We start from the raw sequence: 25,653 nt of genomic DNA on the forward strand, positions 1-25,653 counted from the left end.
GGTGATTTTTTTCCCCTTTAGATTTATCGACTTTGCATTTCAGGGTAAATCTGATTGATCTACAGTGCTGTGAAAACTTCACAAAGCATCATCCTAAACCACAACGAGAGAAAGAGAAAGTATGACATCAGTGCACTGAAGGACAAAAACATTCCGAGTCTTTCCTACAGAGGGCGCTGTTCCACTTCCACTCAGACTACGGAATCTATATTGCCACATAGTGGTGTTGGGGGTAACTGAGTTATGTTAAACTCAACATTCAACAACACACTAAACAGTAAAGTACCAGACATGGTAGAATGATTGAAATGTGCATTAATGTTGAGTGTAAATGTTTCTGAAGAGTAAATGTGGGGAAAAAATTCTGCACTTAAACCTCCACTCTGCTTTCTCCACTATCTCAATTATAAATCCTGTACAGTAACACTACGTGTATCATTCTCCTCTTGATATCGCTTTGCTTGTATTTCCTCATTTGTAAGTTGCGTTGGATAAAATATAAATTAATAAATGTAATGTTGTAGGATTGCAGAAGGACTGGAACAGTAATGACATTTTACTGAGAGGATTAGTGCAGATTTACCACAGCTCTCTCTCTGTTTATCTCTCTGTGTTTGTCTCTCTCTCACTCTCTTTTTCTCTCTGTGTTTGTCTCTCTCTCTGTTTCTCTCTCACTCTCTACTTGTCTCTCTCTCACTGTCTGGTTACAGAAGGAAGGAAACCGAAATTATTGTGAAGCTTGATTTAGTCGTCATGAGTCTTTCGGCAGGTGCGAGGGGCAGGATATGACGTGTGCTGGGTGGGAGGAGTCATGAGACTTCTGGATGTGTTTGATGTTCAGAGAGTGCGCTTATGGATAATTATATCCGATTATTCCTCAAGATTTGTGTACAGTCTGTTCTCTCTCTCTCTCTCTCTCTCTCTCTCTCTCTCTCTCTCTCTCTCTCTCTCTCTCTCTGTGTGTGTGTGTGTGTGTGTGTGTGTGTGTTATTGCTGTACAAGGCAGTGGCGGAGGATATATCCTTTATTTTCCTTTTAATTATTGAAATTAATTAAAAATAAAATAAAATTCAGGATCAATTCAGAAACATGTCAGTCATGTTCAGCTTTATTATTTAAAATAATTTATTAATTTTAAAGAACAGTTTGTGGATATGACACGTGAATTTTCCAGAGGTTTATACACATTAAGTCACTTAAATGTTCTATTTATTTATTTAATATATTTGTTTTATGTAGTGCTGTGCAATGGCGTAATATCCGTCACGTTTTATTTGCATAGATAGACTGATTATTTTCACTTGTTTAAGTTGATTGTATAACATGTTGCTTTATTAAATCATATTATATATGTATAATGTAAAATGACGTCATATGTATTCTATAAACGTATATAAGGCCGGTATCAAGTGCAGGTGAACGTCTCTACGCTAACATTCTTCCTACACTAGGTAGGGCACCTACACAGGGAGCAGGGAGAGAAGTAGCGCGTGAGTTTGGCTGGTGGGCGTGGCCTAAGGGGGGTCACACCTGCGAGCTGTTGGGGGTTTGCGCATGCGGAGAGTGTAGTTTGCGGCGGCTCGCGCTCTCCGCAGTATGATGAGGATGGGCATGTACGGTACCGGCTGTACCGATTCCTCACCTGTGCGCGTGAAATAAAGGATTATAATGCAGGTTATGTCCATATATTCACTCGGTAAGATTTTTATTACTTTTATTATTCATGTCTGAAGCTTAAATTAGATTTAATTCAGTCTCGTGCGTGTTGTTTTATCAGCTGTCTCTTCTTCCTGTCCAGTGATAACGAGTTTCTTCATAAACACACAGTTTAACCGAGTTACAGTCTCTCACACATCATAAAGGCTTTATTTATTTATCTAACTATTTATATATTTATTTATTTATATCTTGTATTTGTGTAATGTGTCCTCGCGCCTCTAACACTTTCTAATGCATGTCATTGCGGTAATTTCTTCTGATCTCCATCTTTATTAATAAACATAATCATTATAATTTTTAATGATTAATGATGAAGTCTTTAGGAATATGTTCACACTGTTAATGTTTAATTAACCACATCCTGTAGATGGTTCTGTCTGTGAGGGTGTGGATTTAGATTATATATATATATATATATATATATATATATATATATATATATATATATATATATATATATATATATATATATATATATAACACCACATAAATAAACTACACTGTGATTGTGAATGTGGTTATAAGGTGAAATGTTAGTATTTCAGAGTGATGTTGCAGGAAGTTCACTATCATTCAGGAACAAGCTGGATTGACCTGCGATATGAATCTTTAACACATGTCTTGTTACTCAGCATTATTGGCTAACATACACTTAAAACTAAAAGGTGCTTTAACACCAGGATTGTGGCACAGGGAGACTGTTGGTTTCATTCAATAGTGAAGCACATTACATTTGACATAAAACAATGATTACATTTCATGGATTTTAACTTTAATTAGAACATATTTATAGATATACTTCACATTTTTAAAAATTCTATTTGACCTTAAAGTCTGTGATCAACAATCACCAAGCAACAGAAATATTTTTAACACAATCTTGTGCTCGCAGTTTCAAAACAATTCAATTTGTATGAATAGTTGCAAAGGTTAAAATTAGGGTCAAGGGCAGGGTTAGGATTTGGGGTGGTGCTAGTGTTCATACATTTCGTAAGACTGTGTTCATTGAAATGAAATCTGAATACACCATCTTCACTCGTTTAAATCAGATCTTTGTGCGATTCTCCCTCAGTTCTGTGACCATCTGGACTGTTTCATTATTCGGTTCTTCATTCTTCAGTAAATAAATGAAGCACGGCTGAGAGACATCACTAGTGATGATGATTCCATGTTCTGGTTCTGAGAATGTCAGTAGTTACTGCTGTATTTTAGTTCATTGTCCTTTCACCCAGTGAGTTTTATGGCTTCTGTTTGAATCTGAGCATTTTAATAAGCTTCTGTTTACTTCAGACTTAATCCAGCTGCTGATGTAATAAAGACAAAAATAATAATTGCCCTCATCATCATGGTTCACTACTGAAGAAGTTCTGAGCAACTCCTCTGTGTGAGAGATAAGAACAGATTCAGAACTCATTTTTAAGGAAATGTCGCCTGGACTTCCTGTTCTTGAGGTTTATCAGGTTTCCATCTTGTGCTTAAAAGCTCAGATCATTCATGGTGTGTTTTCTCTTTATGGCTGTCTTTGACACTTCTGGATTGTGTACTGGATCGTTTGGATTTTGTTCTTAATTATTAATATGTTTAAGATATTCTGTATATTTATATGATGTACTAACCTTTAAGCATTAATGTGTGTTGTACTCATGGGTGTTCTTTCCAGCCCTGCAGGCTTTTTGTTGAGGTCACTGCAGGCTTTATTGTTTCACAGCTTTTGTGCTTTAGATTATGATCCTCTGCCCGAAGCCTCTACGACAGACCCAGGCCATTCCTCATGCTGTGATGAATTGGAGAAATTCCATTCAAGACTTGAAGAACAAAGCAATGGAAAAGTTTTTGAAGGGGTCAGGGCAAAAGGGGGTGGGGTGGTAGTCTTGTTGCCACATCACCATAGTAACAACCTTTTAGTGGGAGAAACCAACTGGTCCTCAAAATCCAAAACTGTGATTGTGTCACCTGATGGGTGAATGAGGATGTCAGGTTTTTGCAATCTGTTTTTTTTTTTTTTTTTTTAAATTGTTTTATTAAATTGTGGAAATGTGTAGCTCTGTTTTAATTTGTCATTTTTGAGAGAGAAAGAGAGAGAGAGAGTGATAACACCCACTTGAGTTCAGAGGCCAAACTGACATGAAATTCTCTGAGGGTAAAGGGTAGTAAAACTATTGTGGTGTTTTTTCCCAACACAACATCACATCAGCATACTTGAAGCGTGGAGATTGGGAGATGTCCAGTGTGGTGATTATTGGTGCGGTGGGGTAGGAAGGCAGGTGGGGTTGTGGGGGCAGACCTGGTACTTGGGGGGGGGCAGCATAGTGATTGGTTGGGCAGACGTGGTGATGGGGGGGCAGATGGGGTGGTTGGTGGGGGAGTTGTTGGAAGTCAGGGTGCTGATGGGGAGGAGGGGATGGTCGGGGTGATTACAGGGCCAGGTCCCCATTACGTTAGAGAGCATTAGACACTCAGTAATGATCAGAAGGTATATCATGTGATCAAACTTATCATGGCTCTCTGTAGTGATTAAATTGTTCAGAGTTCCTCAGCTCCCACAGCTCTGTGTAATAATGCTCTCAGGGACAGAGTTCATCTCTCAGAGTTTAACACATAAACATCAGCTGCTCCGTGACGGTGCCTTCACTGTAGTAGTGCTCCTGAGAGCTCGTGCATTCTCTAGTGTTTGGTGTCATGACAGTGTGACGAGGTTGTCCCATGTGGTGCTGTACCAGGACAACTCAGCTCGTGTAAACACCATTTAGTTGTTCTCTTGTTTGACAATGAAAAGCTAATAATCACCTCAGGGTTAAGGAGAAACTCGATCCGTGTGCTATTGCTAAGCGCAGTAACGCTTCCTCTTAGTGTTAGTATAAGAGCGCTGAGAGTTTTAATTGTGTTTATTCGGAATAAAGCTGCCACTTTATTTCAGATTTAAATCTTTTGGAATGGTGTTTTATAAAGTTTTTATTTTTCTAACAATATTTAGCAGAGACAGCACTCTGACCTTTAACCTTGATGATCAGCTCTCAGTGTCGGAAGAACCGATTCCTGAGGAGAAGAGCAGGACCATACAGCTTAGATGAATGGTTTTAAATCATGCATCATATCTTGTTTATATTCTACATAAAAACGCCTTCTTATTCTGGACAGAAGTTTGAACACACTGAGGTTATAAATGCCTCTTTAATGAAGGAATAAAGCGTGTGTGTGTGTGTGTGTGTGTGTGTGTGTGTGAGCCCTCACTGTTAAAACTGAATTATGGAAATAATAGAAACTTGTCTGCTTCTTTATATCTTAATTATTAAATGTGAGTGATATGAATATTTTAATTGTAGATTTTTCTCTCAGGCTAATTTGTCATTAGCGGAGGTCTCCGTGTGAGGTCTCCGTGTGAGGTCTCTGTGTGAGGTCTCCGTGTGAGGTCTCTGTGTGAGGTTCCGTGTAAGGTCTCTGTGTGAGGTTCCGTGTAAGGTCACTGTGTGAGGTTCTGGGTGAGGTCTCCATGTGAGGTTCTACGTAAGGTCACTGTGTGAAGTCTCTGTGTGAGGTTGTGGGTGAGGTCTCCATGTGAGATTCTGTGTGCGGTCTCTGTGTGCGGTCTCTGTGTGCGGTCTCTGTGTGAGGTCTCTGTGTGAGGTCTCTGTGTGAGGTTCCGTGTGAGGTTCCGTGTGAGATTCCATGTGAGGTCTCCGTGTGAAATTCCACGTGAGGTTCCGTGTGAGGTCTCCGTGTGAGGTTCCGTGTGAGGTTCCGTGTGAGGTCTCTGTTTGACGTTCTGTGTGACGTTCTGTGATCTGGCTTGTGATTGAGCTGATGATTTTCTGCTCGTATGCATATTGATTATGATGTCCAGGAATTTGAGATTCCTTCATTTCCTGGAGTTCCACATGTTCCGTTTACCATCACGTTGTGTTCTTCATGTTTCTTTCATCTTTATTAACTTTGTCTCTCTTGTTTCATTAAATTGAACTTAAGTTAGCTTTTTTTTATTTGCACAATCAAATACAACATAAACCTACAAACAGGGTTTTCAGAGGGCTTAGTGGATGTATCTTGATTTATTTCAACTGCAAATATCACGACCCTTTTTTGAACACTTCACTTTCCTAGTTTCGTTGTCGCTGTAAAATCTCATAATGAATCTTTTGTAGTCCAACATCCCAGGCTGAGGTCCATCAGTGGCAGCAAACTTCAGATGACCATCAGTCAGCCTGTTTCTCAGTGGGGTCTTGACCTAAAAATCAAACTGATTTTAAAGGTTTAGTCCTCAGTCCTGGCTAAAGATTGTTTATATTTGAGCTCAAAAGCCAGTCAAATACACCAGACCATGTTAGTCTTATATATTGTTATAGCTTCAGTCCGTACTGTGATTGTTACGTCAAAAAGCGCCTGATTTGGCTGCGGCTTTTATAAAAATTTGTGATGCAACTTTTTTTTGTGTGTGTGGTAAATGAGACCTTTTATCTGTACTCATGTTCAACGTACGTGAATCGAAGAGGGCTTTGGCTGAATGCACATTGTGATGATGTCACATGATGCGTCTTGGCCCAAAAATGTGGAAAATCTGTGGCAATTTGGAAAAATTACAGCTCCTCTGAATATTGCTTGATTTTGTAGGGACTGATTCTTCTGTCATCCTATAATTCATAAATCCTTATAAACTTCAGGGCTGAGAACAGTCTCTCTACATCTACGGGAGCTGTGAGGGCTTCTTTCAGGATGCACACAACTTCATTTTGGAACAGTGTTTTATTTTTATAAGGAAAAAACTCTTTGGCCAGTGGTTTTCATCAGAAACAGTTGGATATGTTAGATACTAATGTTAGTTCAGTCACGTGATCTTTATGTAACGTCAACTAACTAGCTTCGCTTACTAATGTAACTTGATTCAGTGCAGAAATTTCTATGTAAGTTAGCAAGCTTACCGATTTATTTAGATGTAAAATAGGCTACATTATTTATATCTTTTCTCTATCTGCTATCGCTATTGTTAACATTCATAAGAATTACTGCCTAACAGAAAACATTTATACTTCATTTATTTTTTGTTGAGGTTTACCTTATCAATGGCTTGCAACTTGCTTTGGTTAGGGTCTGAGTCGTTGGATGTAGCTACCATCCTGAGTTAACAGTACAGAAATATCCAATCAGTTGTCTGATTAGCTTAGTGATGAGCTTCTGTCATACACCAATTACACAAATGTTTGTACAAACACTGATTGTTAATTGGCAGCTGATTCCTGCTGCCAGATTACCTTTCCATTTGAGATCAAGCCACCTGTTCTTTTGGGGGTTTTTTCAGTGCACAGAGCCTGTGTTTTTGCGTTCATTCAGATTTGTCTCCTCAATGCCTTTTTACATTTATTCAGCTTAAGGCGCTGCGCCTCAGCCTTACTATGGTAGAGAAAACCCTGACAATGTTTTAAGATTTGAGTACTTGGCAACATAATATTAATTCTTCTTCTTTTTCTTATCATTATCAAACATTAAAATAACATATTTGGGTGAGTACTGTTGTGTTATCATATGATGTTAATAACTACAGAACTATATTGTGGCTTAATTCCTGTTTTTTTCCTGCGTCAGTTAGCAACAGCACACAGAGTGATCATTTGCATGTGTGTGTATTTGTCTGTGTGTGTGTGTGTTGTTTCCACCTCAGGAGTGTGTGAATGGAGGAACGGTAGCTTTAGATAAATGATAATGACGTTCCCATTTCCACACACACTGTAATTCCCGTTTCTACTAGAGCTCGGATCAAATCTGCATTTCTGTTGTTCAGTCTGAGCTCACTGAAGTAAGGATCAGAACTCATCAGAACCAAGCACGTGCTGGAGAACAGGCTCATGTTAGGAACAAGAGATAGTGTTTCTAATAAATTATTATGCATTATTACCTGTATCATTGTATCGGGATTGTACACTATTATCATTATTAAATCCTCATCACTTCATTACACAGACAGTTAATCAACACTTTTAGACCAATCAGATTTCAGCAGCACTGTGATGTAAAAGGTCACACAGAAGGAAAGAGCTTTCACAGTTCAGTTTGTGTTTGTTGTAAATGATGGCATGATGAGCAAAGATTAATTTGTTAATTTCAACCACTGCACATTTAAATTCTGGATTGTGATTGGTCAGAACGGGTTGATTAGTTTTCTATTACAGCTGCAGCTGCAAATCACTGGTTTATATAAATATGCTCGTTTTAATATGCTATCATTTCTGTAGTAACAGCTCAGGGGCATGTATTGCAGAGGCTGTGTATTATATTGATTATTTAAAGTGAAATAAGTGTTTATTACAGTTTGTTTACACAATGAACTCAGTGCAGGTGAAAAGCATGATCAGAGTAATAAGAGTGTGATTAAACACAATTCAGATCCTTGTGCTTGCCCATTTTTCCTGCATCCAACACGTCAACTTCGAGAACTGACTGTTCACGTGCTATCTAATAAATAAATCCCACCCCTTTACACGTGCCACTGTAACATGATCATCAACGTTATTGACTTCACCTGTCAGTGGTTTTAATGTTCTGGCTGATCGGGGTACACGGTGAATATGGAATACTGGGATTAACGCAGAATTTCCATGTCAGTGTTTCCTAACCCTGTTGTAAATCTGATATAAAGCGTATTTGTGTAATAAACAATCGAACAATCTCATCCAAATTGGACACATTAATTATTTCTGCATCAAGTGTGTGACATTGCAGCAAAGACGATGCTGAGGACAGGTGTGTGTGTGTGTGTGTGTGTGTGTGTGTTAACCCATTGCTCTCTGATAAAATCTCTCAGGCTCACATGAAAATAATGATCATAATAATGAGTCTTTATTGATCACGTATGCATTACAGCACAGTGAAATTCTTTTATTCGCATACACCAGCATGTCAGGAAGTTGGGGTCAGAGCACAGGGTCAGCCATGACACAGCAGAGAGGGTTAAGGGCCTTGTTCAAGGGCCCAACAGTGGCAGCTTGGCAGTGCTGGGGATCGAACCCCCAACCTTCCGATCAGTAACCCAGAGCCTTAACCACCAAGCCCCCACTGCCCCATTACATTGTGTACTTTACATTACAACCCAAACAATCTGTAAATACAGCTTTTGCTTCATTCCCCCATTGTTAATATTAATATTATTATTATTATTATTATTATTATTATTATTATTGTTGTTGTTGTTGTTGTTATTATTGTTATTATATGTTAGCAGTCTGTAGTAGTTTGTAGGTCAGGTTAATAGTAAAAGTGAGATTTATTCTCTTCTGTCTGTAAATTAATAATAAATTCTCCGGCGCTGGACAGAGGCGAGGCTTTATGTTACTTCTGAGACTTTAATAAGTAAAAAGCTGCAGGATCGAGTGAGCAGCCAGGAGGAATTTGCAGAAGCACTGCTTGTCCCTTATACGATATGTGTTTGTGTTTGTGTGTGTGTGTGTGTGTGTGTGTGTGTGTACTGTGAGGAGTGTGAGTCGAGTTGGATAAGCTGGTGGATGAGTATGTGTTACACAGAGATGAGAAGGAGGAACACCTGTGGTTGTGTGAAGCTCAGATGGATGGAAAGTGTTTATTGTCAGTGAGAACATGGTGAGATTCACCTGCAGGACGCTGGAGCTTTCAGCACTGGGTGTGTTTATTATAAATATAGATTAGTTTACTGTTGCTGTGGTGTGTCTGGGTGGGACACACCTTTATCTGTCATGTCCTGCTGCTGGCTGATAACACACTGTCCGTGTGCGTGCGTGTGTGCGTGCGAGTGTGTGAGTGTGTAAGGAGAAACCGGTGCTTTACTATTAAAGCTTTGACATGTCATTGTCTCTGACAAAAGCTGTAATGGAGGCAGGTGAGAACTTCATTCTGACTCAGCTGATTAGGACAGAAATTAAAGTTTAAATATTGTGATGTCTGAGATCTAAGGCACGAGTTCATGACTAAACATGTATATCTGAGCTTCTTCTTCTTCTTCTTCTTCTTCTTCTTCTTCTTCTGATGTCCTCAGATAAAGACCCGATGATCAGTTTCTCTGTAGGATCCAACCATACATGGATCTCTGTGTGCTGATTGGTCAGTGTCTTGTCTCCCTGACAACCCTGTCTGTAAACAGGCCTGTGTGACGTGGCTTATTTGCATATTCAAATGAGGAATGTGAACATAGACTCCCGTATCCAAATGACATAAATCTTGGTGGTGATATACGATGTGTGTGTTCTTCACATTTCTGTGTATTTATTTTATCAGAATCTCAAATCCAGAAAACAAAAACATTAAAAAATCTCCTGGAAACCAGGATTTATGTGGAGCGTACCTATCAGAGGGTCGAAGTGCACCACATTAACAGGTTTAAATCATTACGTGTGTTGAACAAACAGAAAGATTAAAGAATTATTGGTTACATAAACCATGTCAGATGATCAGCTGGCGTTCACTCTGCAGTCTGATTCTTTAATTCTGTAAAAACAGTGATTTCTGAAATTTGTGAAACAGTAAGTGAAATGTTTGGTGTGTGTGTGTGGTGAAGCATCAGTGATTTTGATTTGTTATTTCCTCAACGTAGCCTCGTCTCTTGTCTAACATGAAACGGTTCTTGTTTTCTCACGTTTAAAACAGAATAATGTATTTTTTTTCTGTTTTTGACCCTCCTGCAGCTCTACAATGCTGACCTTTGACCTTTTAAGTTCTGACCCTGAAGCCGTGAAGAAGCAGCAGAGCATTATGGGTCGCAGCAGATGGACATACGGACATGAGGAAGAACCGATTCCTGAGGAGAAGAGCAGGACCATACAGCTTGGATGAATGGTTTTAAATCATGCATCATATCTTGTTTATATTCTAAATAAAAACGCCTTCTTATTCTGGACAGAAGTTAAATTATTATTTTATTTAGATTTTTTTTAGATTTAAATCTTATAAATGGAAGATCATGTTTCATTTAATCACTTAGCTTACAAAATCCAATCACTCAGTGCTCCTTTAAACCCCGTCCACACACGGGCCATTCGGGACTGGCTTGGGCTCTGACGCCCTCTGTGACCCCGTGACCTCGACCATGGCCAGTGGGAAAGCATCCATTGGCCCAACAAATGAGAGCCTCGTACCTGAACGTCCTTCCTCTCCAGAACCTTCTACATCCTGTGTACCAGACCCCAAACACGAACAAAGATCTCACCTGAACCTTTTAACTGAAGCTGCTCCAACTGCTCCTCCACCTCCACCCCTGCCTCCTCCACCTCCACCCGAGGCCCTGACCACACCCGCTCATCCACACGGTTCGCGCAAGAAACGTCGTGTCCGTAGCTTCTACTGGAAACCCATCCCAGAGGAGAAAGTCCGCGGCAAACCCAACATTTGGACGCTGGCGGATAGACAGCAGCACTACCAGATTGACGTGAGGACCGTGGAAGAGCTGTTTGGCCAGCAGGAGGAGGTGCGCACGCAGAGCGCCAGCCGTAATCCTCGAATAGGAACATGCAGAGGTTCCTTCAAGGAGAGCAAAGATGAGGTGAGTGTGTATGTGCCTCCTCAACTAAACTGCATTTATTCACATCAGTATATCTAATCTATCTAATCTATAATCTAATATGGAGGCTGTGGATCATGGGGGTAGAGTGGGTTGTCCGCCAATCGTAGGGTTGCCGGCTCGATTCCTGGCCCACGTGACTCCACATGCCGAAGTGTCCTTGGGTAAGACACTGAACCCCAAGTTGCTCCCGATGGCAAGTTAGCGCCTTGCATGGCAGCTCTGCTACCATTGGTGTGCGAGTGTGTGTGTGTGAATGGTTGAATGAGACACAGTGCCATTTACCATTTTTACCATTTTAATATTTTATCTAATAAAGATATTGTATGTTATCTGACATGAAAATCATACAAATGTAAAAGCTGGGTGTCGCGTATTGTGACGTAACGGAGATAAGGTAGGATGCAAGTGCAGTGTGCAGATCGGCAAACAGGCATAAACGAGGCAAGGCAGGAATCAAAGTCGTGGTCACGGGATACAGGGTCGATATACCAAACATGAAACATAAACAACAGCGAGGGACTGGTAGCGGAGAAACCAGCGTGAACTTAACAAACGAACCTAAACATGAAACATGACATGAACTATGACTATGAATCTAAACATGAAACTATGGCTTGACTGTGGTTATCTATCGTAAGGACTCTAAACTAATCTACTATAACTCACTCAATATTCCGCGTCGTGTGCTGGGAGGCGCGCGGTGTATATATGCGGAGATAATCAGCGTTGTAATGGCTGACGGCTGAGGGCAATTCAGACACACGTGAAACTACAACCAATGACAGAACGGGGAGGAGACATGACAGAAACATAAACAAATGCACGTGTCGAAATGCCACGATTGTCCACAAGGGAAAAGCAGGTGCTCACGTGCTCACATGCTCCACAGCGTGCTGCTTGAAGGGGAACTTGTGACAGAAACAACCCCCACCCGGAGTGCCATGAAACATCCTTCACCATTGGGGGCCCCGGCCCCCTGGGCAGAATGTCCCAAGCAGAGCCTGGAGACTGCACGGCATTCTTGGTGAAACAAAAAAGCAGAGCGACGTACACGGCAGAGCAGGGAAGCAGAGCGACGTCCTCAGCTGAACAGGTAGGCAGAGCGACGACCACAGCCGGGCAGACAGGCTGAGCTACGTCCTCGGCGGAGCATGAAATTGGAGCGACGTCCTTGGCGGAGCACGAAGGCAGAGCGACGACCACAGCCGGGCAGATAGGCTGAGCGACGTCCTCGGCGGAGCATGAAGGCAGAGCGACGACCACAGCTGGGCAGGCAGGCTGAGCGACGTCCTCGGCGGAGCATGAAAGCAGAGCGCTGAACTCAGCAGAGCAGGGAAACGGGGCGACGTCCTCGTCGGAGCATGAAAGCGGAGCGACGTCCCCGGCTGAACAGGGAAACGGCGTGGGTCTCCGTGCGGCCTGGGAGAGGAGCGTGGGTCTCCGTGCGGCCTGGGAGAGGAGCGTGGGTCTCCGTGCGGCCTGGGAGAGGAGCGTGGGTCTCCGTGCGGCCTGGGCGAGGAGCGTGGGTCTCCGTGCGGCCTGGGAGAGGAGCGTGGGTCTCCGTGCGGCCTGGGCGAGGAGCGTGGGTCTCCGTGCGGCCTGGGCGAGGAGCGTGGGTCTCCGTGCGGCCTGGGCGAGGAGCGTGGGTCTCCGTGCGGCCTGGGCGAGGAGCGTGGGTCTCCGTGCGGCCTGGGCGAGGAGCGTGGGTCTCCGTGCGGCCTGGGCGAGGAGCGTGGGTCTCCGTGCGGCCTGGGCGAGGAGCGTGGGTCTCCGTGCGGCCTGGGCGAGGAGCGTGGGTCTCCGTGCGGCCTGGGCGAGGAGCGTGGGTCTCCGTGCGGCCTGGGAGAGGAGCGTGGGTCTCCGTGCGGCCTGGGAGAGGAGCGTGGGTCTCCGTGCGGCCTGGGAGAGGAGCGTAGCTCCCCTCGAAGCAGGAGAGTGGAACGATGTTCGCCATGGAGCAGGAAGGCTGAGCGACGTCCACAGCCGAACGGGGAGGCTGAGCGACGTCCACAGCCGAACGGGGAGGCTGAGCGATGACCTCAGCTGAACGGGGAGGCTGAGGCTCTGAGGTCACCAGATGAACCTTGGGCGTGAGCAGAACTTGGCTGTGCGTGTCGGCAGACTCGGGCGTGAGCAGAACTTGGCTGTGCGTGTCGGCAGACTCGGGCGTGAGTAGAACTTGGCTGTGCGTGTCGGCAGACTCGGGCGTGAGCTGAACCTGGGCGACCTGGTCGGTAGACTTGGGCGTGGAATGAACTTGGGCGACCGGGTCGGTAGACTTGGGTGTGGGCTGAACTTGGGCGACCGGGTCGGTAGACTCGGGCGAGAGCAGAACTTGGTCGGCCGTATCAGTAGACTTGGGTGTGACGTCAGGAACTTGAGACTTGACTTGGACTTCAGAGACTGGAGACTTGCCTTGGCCTTGGACCTCAGTGACTGGAGACTTGACGTGGACTTGGACCTCAGGGACTTGAGACTTGACTTGGATTTCAGAGACTGGAGACTTGGACTTGGACCTCAGGGACTTGGTTGTCCTTGTTAACATCAACTTGGTGGCTCATCCGCTCATAATGCATGTGGAATGGAAGATAAGCACTGTTCACCACATTAACTCCCTACAACAGCTCATCCAAGTTGTAGCTCTGCCCTGGTTCTCCAAACTCCCTCAGAAACGGGTCCGAGAACTGCCCACTGTCCTCCAGTACCCGGGGTCTCATGGCTGCTACTCACTGTGCCCACTTGAGAGCTGGGCCAAAAAATCGGGACATCTTGAACTTAATCCATTGTCTCTCCCTTGGCTTCGGGTCAAACAGGCTTGAGAAGTAACTCTGGCAGTCAATCATAAAATAGTCCGGATAACCAAAGAGGCCATCATACCGATCGGGAAGGTCCATGAAAGTCCATTGTGAAAACTGCATAGAATCCAAGGCGGGGATGATTGGCGTGGACCTCCGGGTTCTGCGTCCTCTTCGTTCTCGTGCTGCATCCATGATGGGCGGAATATTCTGTCGCGTATCGTGACGTAACGGAGATAAGGTAGGATGCAAGTGCAGTGTGAACAGTTTTATTGAGAGACACACAGGCAGGTAAATCCAGAACCTGATCCAAAAACGTAATCCAATAACATGCAAAGTTCAGACGATCGGCAAACAGGCATAAATGAGGCAAGGCAGGAATCAAAGTCGTGGTCACGGGATACAGGGTCGATATACCAAACATGAAACATAAACAACAGCGAGGGACTGGTAGCGGAGAAACCAGCGTGAACTTAACAAACGAACCTAAACATGAAACATGACATGAACTATGACTATGAATCTAAACATGAAACTATGGCTTGACTGTGGTTATCTATCGTAAGGACTCTAAACTAATCTACTATAACTCACTCAATATTCCGCGTCGTGTGCTGGGAGGCGCGCGGTGTATATATGCGGAGATAATCAGCGTTGTAATGGCTGACGGCTGAGGGCAATTCAGACACACGTGAAACTACAGCCAATGACAGAACGGGGAGGAGACATGACAGAAACATAAACAAATACACGTGTCAAAATGTCACGATTGTCCACAAGGGAAAAGCAGGTGCTCGCCCACCTGCTCGTGTACGCGCACTCACATGCTCCACAACGCGCTGCTTAAAGGGGAACTCGTGACACTGGGTCTTGTTCTGGACCTAATTCACTTTTAATGCTACATAAAGTTAGAGTTTAAATCTTTATTGTTTAGATTACAATAAAATAGTTCATGTACAGTGTGAACAGCAAACAGACGTGTGTGTGTGCGCGTTTGTGTGCGCTTGTGTGTGTGCGCGTGTGTGTGTGTGTGTGTGTGTGTGTGTGTATGTACTCTCTCACACTCTGATAGCTGTAAATAAATCATATAAAACTTTAATCCTTGTCTGGGAATGCACTCACAGCCGCTCTTTAATCAGGACCGCAGGTTCTGAGACGTTGGTGAGAAACAGGTCTGTGTTTTATTGTTTCTGGGACGTTATGGTTTTTTTTTTTTTCCAAGTCTCTGAGGATTGAGGAAATTCCTAACTGTAACAGGATGGCCTAGTTTTAGCACGCGGATAGCCAGATTTCTGCAATGCCAAAGATTAAATGAATAATTAAAGCACACAAACACCATGTAGAACATCAGTCAACGTCCATCATGTCCAGCGTGTCTCTATACAATCTTTATTAAAAATAACCCATAGACCAGTGGACACTAGCCCTCTTCCTGGCGCTTGACCGTCCTGCAGGTTTCATCTCCAACCATAATCAAACACACCTGTTTTAGCTGATCAAGAACTTCTTAAGGCAATGATTAGATGATCAGGTGGGAATGTTATGGTTGGAAGTAAAGTCTTCAGGAAGGTAGATCTCCAGGAACAGGGTTGGTGACCACTGATCTAGAGAACAGACAAACAAATGCTTTAATGCCTGAAAAATGAATGACAATGGTCTGAGCTCATCTCTACTGCTCCACCCTCATTAAAGCACTAAGGTCTATGAATATATATGAGTATGCAAATTAGTAAACATCCCCATGTCCTCCTGCTGTCTGTGATAGCCTAATATCATTAACTGAGCTAATAAATACCTCCGCCCCAAATCAGGTTTATACAGATGTACCGAGAATGTTTCTGTGTTACATGGAAAAATGTCTTAATTTTAAATTAAATTCTTATAATTTAAGACAAACACCCTAACTTATATAACCAGAGAAGCAGCCTTTTAAAAGGAGTTAAACATTTAAATGTCACATCTTTAAATTTTATTGTGTTCTGATTTCACAGGAAAAGATTTAGTAAAGGTATAAAGTCTGTGGTTCTAATGTAAAGCTGCGATTAAAAACTCTGAGCCAGCATCTGAAGTGTTTAGTGGTGTTTGCATTATTTCTCATACTGAACACACACTCACACACACACACACTCACACACACACCGAAACACACCCAACATTAAATGTGTAGCAATATGTTTGTTTTACAAACACCACTGAGGGTTTGGACATCGACGCGACCCACAGTGTTTCGCTGTGTCATGGTTACCGTGGTGACATGGTTGCTATAGTAGCACGACATTTATTTAGCTCTGTAAGTCGCTCGGTGATAACGATGCTTCCCCTCCTATTGTTTAGCACTCAGCTGTAATTCCACACATCATGACATGTGAGCTGCTCTTATGTCAACACACACACACACACCTAGGACATCCTGGTCATACCTGTTGATGACGATTTTCTACATTAGGATAAAATGACTCATTGCTGTGCTGGCGCCCTCTAGCTGTTATATGTAATACTGACATTTGTATCCTGTGTTTTTTATATTTCTGTAAAGCTGCTTTGAGTCCATTGTTAAAAATGCTACATAAATAAAACTGAATTGAATTGAATTTTATTCTCTTCCTGCAGATCAGCATTTTAGACTCAAAGAGAGGGATGAACATGGGTATTTTCCTCAAACAGTTCAAGAAGTAAGTGTGTGAAACCTCCTGTGTATATATATGTGTGTGTGTGTGTGTGTGTGTGTGTGTGTGTGTGTGTGTGTTCCTTAAGAGGATGAATGTAGATTGTGGATGCTTTTTATCAGAGAGGACTTTGTGTCCCTCAGGTCTAATCAGGCTGTAGTGGAAGACATCCGGCTGGGGAACAGTACGCAGTTCCGACTGGAGCCTCTGAAAGAGCTGCTCAAACTGCTGCCTGAGGAAGAAGAGGTGGAAAAAAAACCCACAATAATAATAATAATAATAATGAAAACTCACCTCACAGCTGTAAGAGTGTTCGAGTAATAAAACACTTTCGTTCTGTTGCTTCCCTGATGTGTAGATCAGAAAGTTGCGGGAATTTAAAGGAGATCCAACAAAGCTCAGCATGGTGGATTCTTTCATGTTTTTGCTGATCCAGGTACCATGGTAAGACACACACACACACACACTCCTCATTCACTGTGATGTCTGTTATATTTTGAATGTTCTGTAGCACCTTACACAGCTTCATGTGTTTAAGGTCAGAAGAGGATCACTGTAACTGTATATGATGCTAAAATGAATAAATACCTGAGTAAAATATAGCAGTGGTAGACTCTGTGCGTGTGTGTGTGTGTGTGTGTGTTCTAGTTTTGACGTGCGAATCGAGGCCATGGTCCTGCAGGAGGAGTTCTCTCCATCTTGTTCAGCATTGAGTCGAGAGCTTAATATTGTACGCTTGGCCACGGAAGGTAAGACCAGGCAAGCGCACACACAAACACATGCACGCGCACACACACACACACACACACATGCACGCACACACACACGCACACACACACACACATGCACACACACACACACAAGCGTGTGCGTGCACACACACACACACACACACACATGCAAGCACACGCGCACACACACACGAGCGCGGCCACACACACACACAGATGTCCCACATCCACAAATGTAAAGTGATACACAGTGTTGTGTCGAGCCAAACCTCAGATCAATTCCAGTGTGGGAGGAGGGGGTGTGTGTGTGTGTGTGTGTGTGTGTGTGTGTGTGTGAGTGTGTGAGAGAGGATGTATATTAATTTTCCAAAATACTTTGCAGCTATACACACACACCGCACACATTGAAGAATACATAAATAATTAAATTAATTAAAGAAATATTAAAATATGGAGATTTTTCTAGATCTTTTTTTTTGTATAATGTATTTATTATTGATACGTTAATATATTTCTCATTTTGGCAGATGTGATCCAGTGTGTAAAGTTTGTTTTCAGAGATGTCATACAGTCCAAGACTGAGAAATATCACACTGTAGTCCCACATGAGGGATATTTACATCCAGATGCGTTTATCTGGCAGATGTTTTTATCCACAGCGAATAATAAATGAGAGGATGTAATCCAGCACAGAGCCGTACTGAGCCAGCACCATTCCTATCAAATAATGTCGAATAAATGTCTCTTTGCTCATTGAAGTTTTGTTAACTTCACTAACAGAGCTAATGACATGTGAAGAACTTCACGCCATCCTGCACCTAGTCCTCCAAGCTGGAAACATCATGAACCAGGTAAGAAGCACCACACACAATCGATTCTGGACCATGTGTGTACTTAGATCTGTAAATTCTGTAGAACTCGTTTGATTAATAATGATGAGATGTGAGGAAACTGTTCCTCAGGTCGGCTGGACAAACAGCACAAATGGCCAATGAGGTCTAAAAGCTTTAATCCACTGACATGTTGAGTGATGTGGGATTTCCACAGGGAGGTTACGCAGGAAATGCTGTGGGCTTCAAGCTCTCCTCACTCCTCTCACTAGCAGATACCAAAGCCAACAAACCGGGCATGAACCTGCTCCATTTTGTGGCCTTGGTAAGTGTTTTTGTGAAGTCCACATTGATTGTTACCTCAAATTCCCAACTTTTGTTTAATATTTTTTCCTTTCAAACAGGAAGCACAGAAGAAAGATGAGAATCTGCTGAAGTTCCCAGAGAAGCTAACACATGTACAAAGTGCTGCAAGGTAATGTCTGTGTGTGTGTGTGTGTGTGTGTGTGTGTGTGTGTGTGTGTGAGACATTACCATAGTTTGTCTTCTTCCTTATTAAACCCTGAAAGTGGCAGAAGATCCAGACGCTAGGGAAGTGGTAGCTCAGCGGGTAAGATGTTGGACTATTGAGTTCAAATCCCTGCCAAGCTGCCACTGTTGGACCCATGAGCAAGGCCCTTAACCCTCAACTGCTCAGATGTAATTGGCTCTGGATAAGAGAGTCTGCCAAACGCTGTAATGTAATCTGCACTGTTCTCATCACCACTGAGTATTGTAGATTAACACAGTTCCTATCTCCGTGCTTTATTCCTGTAGGATCTCGGTGGAAAACATCGAAGCAGAATTCTCCTCACTCAGTGTCAGGATGCAGGCTCTTGAGGAGAAGATTCAGGATAATGCTGAGCTGCTTCTGCAGTTGAATCCATTTGTGCAGGTTAGGAGTGGCCCAAGTCCACCAATTTGATTACAATTTCAGCACATGAGGATATTTAAGGTATCCCATGAGGATTAAATGTGAAATATACACATAAGAAAGCCTCTGAATAAAGTGAGGTGGGGTGTCTTACTTCTTTGTTAGTGATAAATACAGGAAAATATGGAACTGTATTTAATATTTAGTACATGAAAGATGTTTGCTGATTATAGTTGTGTAGATCTGATTTATAACTGAAAGATTATGGTAGCAATCTGACCTAGTGTAGGCATTATGTTTGAGATTTCCCGGCTCATGTTTTTGTATAATTGTGGGATTTTATACCCAAATTTCCAGTCAGATGTGGTGTTTGTGAATCTGTTCAGCTTATGATTTGTTTATTTGCCCATTAGAGTTCAACACAAACTCTTCAGGACCTGAAACAACGCAGGCTGGACCTGCGCAAGGAGGGCAATGTTCTTATTGATTTCTTCTGTGAAGACAAAGACACGTTCAAACTCGACGAGTGCTTCAGGATCTTCCAAGACTTCTGTCTCAAGTTTGAGAAAGCTGTGAAGGTATATACATGATGCATGATGATGTCCTTCTTATGGCCCAAAAAAGTCTATACAGAATTTTTACACATTTGATTGTAACAAACAAAAAGCCACAAATGATTCTACCTACATGAAGTTACAGTTTTTAATTTAGATCCAGTGATGATTTAAGAATTCAAGTATAGCTATCCTGTGTAATTGTTTCTCAGAAAGCTACAATGGAAAAATTATCCCTGAAAATTTGTTGTACTTGTAGAAGTAATTGCATCATATTGATGTACCTGTATTCATCTTGTCACCTCCGTCTCTTGGTTAGGATAATCTAGATAGGGAGTTGAAGGAAACTGCCAGGCAGCAGCGTCTCCGCGAGCTGGAAGAAAGGCGCGTTGCCTGGGCTGCTGCCAGCGGGGATCAGAGCGGCAGTGGTAATTTTGGCCGCAGCAGCAGTGAAAATGATGTGGACATTCTCACCAAAGACGGCCTCCTAGACTTCTTGCTGCATCCCCGACCTCACAGTCCCCACAGTCCACTGGAACGCTCTGCAAGCGCCCGCCGTTACCGCCACTCAACAACCGAGCGCAACCTCCGTGGCTACCTGGAGCTGTTTTCTGGGTCTCCTGTGGCTGACATCACTAAATTCAGCAGCCTTCCACGGTCAGGACGTCCTCACCAAAGAAGAACCATAGCCTGGCTGACCACAGCAGATGATAACAGAGAGCTGGGGCCTCAAAAGAAACTCCATCATGAGAAGCTGGTAACTTCCCCAACGGCAGAGACTGAACCAATCAGCCCCCTGGCTAGATACTCAGTGTCGAGCTACACTAGGGAGATTGATGTTTACAGTAATAATAATTATGCAGCTGTTTCTGAAGGTATACATTCTTCTCAGCTAGGTCACAACAGGAACTGGATGGAGAAACATCATGATGTTGGACACATGAATGTTAGTGTAGAAAAACACACATTGGTGTCTGGGCCTCATGCCTTTGAGCTGTCAAATCCTAAAGATAATAATAATAGCAGTTACACACCACTGGATAACCAAGGAGATCTTGCTGTGACAGATGTAGAGAAGGAAAGAGACATTCCAAAAACAACTTTTCTAGACACCCCTCCATCTAGTAGGGGATCTGAGGAAGCACCACAATCAGGGCCAGTGTATGACACTAAAATAATTTCTCAGAGAGAGGAGGAAGAGGAAAACAGCACTGTCTCCTCAACAACATGTGACACACCTTTGCCTCTTGACCCCTTGTTGTCCAATAAGAAAGCTAATCCTTACATTCTGGACTGCACTGAAACTGATTGCTCTGTTATATTAGACTTCTCAGAACTAGAGAGTACCCCTATTTTTAAAGAAGGGTCTCACCTTGACATAAAACCACAGGACAACAACTTCCAAAACCTCCTTCAAGACCTTAGTTCGCTTTCTTCCAACTTTGAGTCTTTGTCCACCAATGATCCATCTTTGTCAGTATCTGCTGATGAACCATTTGAAGGGAAACCAGCAGAAGAGCACCCAATTATTCCATCTGTTACCACAGATGCGGCAGACGGCGACAGCGGTGACATGGCAGAAGGTAGAAAGGTGGGTGAGAAAGCAGTGCAGATATGTAGTCCCAAACCAGCCAACCTGAAAACTAAGATACCATCTAAACCTGCTGCCACTCGAAGAGAACGTCCTGCAAGAACCCTTACGCCAACTGAGACCAGACATTTGCGCAAAGTGGTACCAATCACCAAGGCAAGTCGTTCTGGCAGCAATGCTAAGAGAGTAGAGAAATCTTTTGTGTATAAGAACTCAGAACCAAGACGTCCACTGCGTGACCAGAGCATGCCTGCAAGAAAGGGTGACAAGCAGGGTAGACCAGCTCGCCATTCTAGCCTTCCTCCCGAGTCCAAGGCAGAAAGAGGTACAACCACGAGTGTTGCAGGCTCTCGGGTGGCTCAAGATCCCACTCCACACAGGCCTTCCATAAAGAAACCGACTGCCAAACCTGTCCGCAATATCCCCAGACCTCCAGTAGAAGAGAAAATGTGTCGCTCTACCATGAGAGCCTTGGCACAGGCTCAGGCTGTATCTGATGCTAGTGTTCCTCAAACACCAACCCATGCCCGGAAGTCTGCCTCAGCTCTGCCAAGTTTTGCTCGCAACACTGTTGCTTTCTCTTCTAGAACCACAAAGGACTTGGCCACACAGCCTGTACCAGGGACTCCGTTAAAGAGCTCAACCTTATCGAGAACTTCCTCGCTGAAGGTGCCTTCTGGAAGTAAGGCAAACTCTGTATCTAGTGGACACTCTGCCCAGGGTGAACCAACTGGATCTTTAAGGAGGGTTCAGAGTGTCCGGGCCTCTGGTCGAATCACTTTACAGACGGACACACCCTCACCACAGACTGGGCAGGAGCAATCCCGAAAGGGTAGCAGTTTTTCAGAGAAATCCTTCCTGATAAGAGACTCCACCAGTGGCAGGATTCTCAAGCCCATTTGGAAGTAGAATAGATGGACAAAAAGACATTACGATCTCACACACTTACATTTTTTTTGTTCATCATCTAAGACTTATCTGAATGTATCTAAAGCCTTTTACATGTAGCTGAAGTTCTACGTATTAAGCTAGTTTTCCAAAAGAGACTAGCTGCTGTCAATATTTGACAACCCATTTTAGTGGTAGCACTTCATCCATATAAGGATGTTATTGATGGCCTTTTTAACAGCAGACATTAAATGTTGCATCATCTTAGACACTTCAGTCTCAATCATTTTCAAACATGGATCCATGGTTGTCACTTTTCTTTGATTTGTTATATATTATTATACTTCCTGAGACGCTGAACTAATTATAGTACGACTAACTTTTAAATCTCAAACCAGATGCAAAAGACATATGAGCCCTGTATGTCAAGGTGAGGCACTCTGTTCAGGAGAGTTTAGTGGGTTCCCTGAGCTAACGCACTTGTTGAACCTGGTTCAGTATTTGCAATTCAGGTTCAGTAATTAGGCTTTTCCACTGAACTACGCGACCCAAGTGCCAGTGCTGAATTTGGTTACCTTTCTTGCAGAGGTGTCACCCAGGCTGAGGCAGGACATGTGGGTGGGGCTAGAAATAACGCAGGCCATCAATTGGTCAGATAATTATCCTTATTAGTGTCTTTAGCTACAGTACAAAAATCTTAAGTAGTGTAGAAACTGTCACAGTAGAACACCGTAGACTCGGTGCTCTGAGTAACGTTCCGTAATTAATTTCTTACAGTAAGAATAACACGGTTTAGGAAAATCTTCAGTATTTTCCTAATTCAAAATAAATCTTTTCTAAAGGTAATGATGAAAAGATTAAGAAAAATCAATCAGAATAATAAAAAAAAAAACCTGTATAATTTTATGAACACAGTGCACTAAATAAAAAGCTGGCCTTAAATTACATTTTTTAAAAACCCTCAGTTATGTCACTTTGTCATAGTCTATAGTTAAATACTTGTACTTTTTCTTGGGATCAAGTTTATATTAAACGTGTTACTTTTGACTATAGGACCAATTTAATTGGTCTTATATTATATTGTTTGTTTTAATTGTGTATATATATATATATATAGTCTGTCGTATATTTCTGACATGATGCTCCTGGAGCTTTGTTAATTGGCAATTAATTTGCAATAATGTTTTAATACTTGTCATATAATTTAATTATAAGTGGTTGTACAGCTGGAGTGAATAAAGCAGCTCTCTCATTCACCACCATATCATCATATCTTCACTCCACTGTTTATTAGGATTAAATGTCATGTCGACCTCAACTGAGCAATTCCAGCTTGAATCAGTGAAATAAGTTGTAGCTGAATTTTACTGATGGAACTCACTGAACCTGGACTGACCTGTTACACTAAACCAAGTATTTCATGTAATCTCCACTTTTATTAGTTAGCTTTGTGGAAACCTCCTCGGGTTGGGGTTTGTTCAGTGGAAAAGCTCTACTGGTGTGTTAGAGCAGGTGAGTAGACTCCAGGCCTGGAGTGTGCACCCTGCTGTCTAGTGTCTCAGTGAAGTGTGATGACTTAAACCTGTTCTGTGCATGACAACATATATTTATAATTAGCCGATGGAAATTTACAGGACTGTTCAGACACACACTAGTGTTGTACTCGGAATACAGGACTTCAGTGCTATCTACAGAAATGCTGAACATGTTGAATAGCTGCTGTATTGCTTTTAATTCAGGGTCTGAGCTGCTACATGAAGCTGTTTTGCTGCTGTTAATACTGTATTTGTGTCTCTGTGCAGTTATATCGCTAGCGTCTTCTTTGCTAAGCAATATTTTAAATCAGGAGTGGCAAAACCTGGTGCTTGAGGGTCACCATGAAGAAATTCATCTTACTATGAATAATTTGCTGCCCTTGTTGTATTAGGGTAGAATAACTACTGTAAAATTCTACAAAGTGTGAAATAATTAAGATTTTTTTGTTTGATAACTTGTAACAACTTTCAGAAAAGTTCAAGTGGCTTTTTTGATTTAATAGATCAAGTTCTGGTATTATTATTATTATTATTATTATTATTATTATTATTATTATTATTATTATTATTATTATTTCTACCTCCAAAATCATGTTTCGCCGCCTCTGATTTGTTTTCCTGATCAAGTGAATCCTGAGTTCTTTCCTGTATTTTGCAGTCAATACCATTGTGATGCCTTGTCTTAGATTGTCTCGTGTGTGTGTGTGTGGGTGTGTGTGTGTGTGTGTGTGTGTGCGCGCAGAGTTATATAACATCCCTGGTATCATGGAGAAGATTGGTAGAATGGAATGATTTTCCAGCTTGAGTTCGCTGCCTGCCACAGTAACGTAACCTTCTGTTGACTTCAGAACCCAGTTACGAGTTGATTTTGGTCCTGTTGAGCATGATACTACATCATTGTGCTTTCTTTTTTAATGCTCTTGCTTGTCTTTTCTATTTAATGTTATGCCTGATTTCTTCTGTAATTGTGGAATTACAATCACTATAAGCTAAATAATTAAAATGATCATGTCCACTGGATGTGCAAATGTTTATATAATTTTTCAGGTTTAATAAACAATAATTCATCAATAAATTTATCAACTTCATATAAGGCCAGACTGATGTATATACCACCACCAGCCTCGGTCTTACATACTATAAACACTAAAAGTATGTTGTTTTAACATGGGGAAATCTTAAATGCCAAAGATGTGCACTTACTTTAATGCTTTCAATAATTTGCGTGTTTTATAATTAGTTTATTTCGGTAACAGCTGTTAGCCACTAAGAATACTGCGTAAATGTTATGTATGGAAAGCCAAGACTGTCGCATTAATAATAATAATAATAATAATAATAATAAAATCCATTCCAGTAAAATCTGAGAATCTGAGAATTATTCATAAGAACAGGAGAACAGTGCTGTGTGTGTGTGTGTGTGTGTGTGTGTGTGTTTAGATAGAAAAAAGACTCCTACGTCACTTCTCCCTGACAACTGTGAACGAAGATAAAAATGTTTAAAAGTGGTTTGTGTTGGAGTCACCTGATTGGCTAATGCGTCTTTATCAACACTGAGCCGAACCCTCGGTTCCACGCTACCTAAGACCAGCCTCGTGTCCTGACCTTTACAGCTGAGATGCAGCTTGAAGGAGTAAGGTGCACGTTATATAGCGCATTCAAACCTAAAAAGAAAAGCTCCATGTTGTTGACTCTGTTAGTGACGTTGGCCTTTTCACAGCAGCTGACTTTTATCCAAGGCATATTGTTAGACATTATCTGAAGATGTCATGGCAACTCGGTCCCAAAACAGCAGCTCTGTCTCTCTCTTTCTCTCTCTCTCTCTGACTCAGCTGTAAATATCACCACTATATATAGCACACTGAGTCAGCCATACTTCTCTCCTGTGGGTTAAGGCTTATTTTATTTTTATACTTT

At 42.3% G+C, this 25,653-nt stretch overlaps 1 protein-coding gene across 1 annotated transcript; it reads left to right on the forward strand.

Moving 5' to 3' along the window:
- The first annotated feature begins 105 nt into the window (after window positions 1–105).
- Window positions 106–22,468, forward strand: fhdc1 (FH2 domain containing 1). The gene is made up of 13 exons (XM_017461416.3): window positions 106–232; window positions 711–1,696; window positions 10,359–11,212; window positions 16,639–16,700; window positions 16,838–16,940; window positions 17,053–17,138; window positions 17,343–17,443; window positions 18,206–18,276; window positions 18,473–18,580; window positions 18,660–18,730; window positions 19,072–19,189; window positions 19,582–19,746; window positions 20,042–22,468. Exons 3-13 carry the CDS (start codon window positions 10,760–10,762, stop codon window positions 22,220–22,222), a joined length of 3,519 nt encoding a protein of 1,172 aa, XP_017316905.1. The 5' UTR covers window positions 106–232; window positions 711–1,696; window positions 10,359–10,759; the 3' UTR covers window positions 22,223–22,468.
- The last annotated feature ends 3,185 nt before the right edge of the window (window positions 22,469–25,653 follow it).

This window comes from Ictalurus punctatus, chromosome 29 (assembly GCF_001660625.3).
Source record: "Ictalurus punctatus breed USDA103 chromosome 29, Coco_2.0, whole genome shotgun sequence".
Classification (NCBI taxonomy): Eukaryota; Metazoa; Chordata; class Actinopteri; order Siluriformes; family Ictaluridae; genus Ictalurus; species Ictalurus punctatus.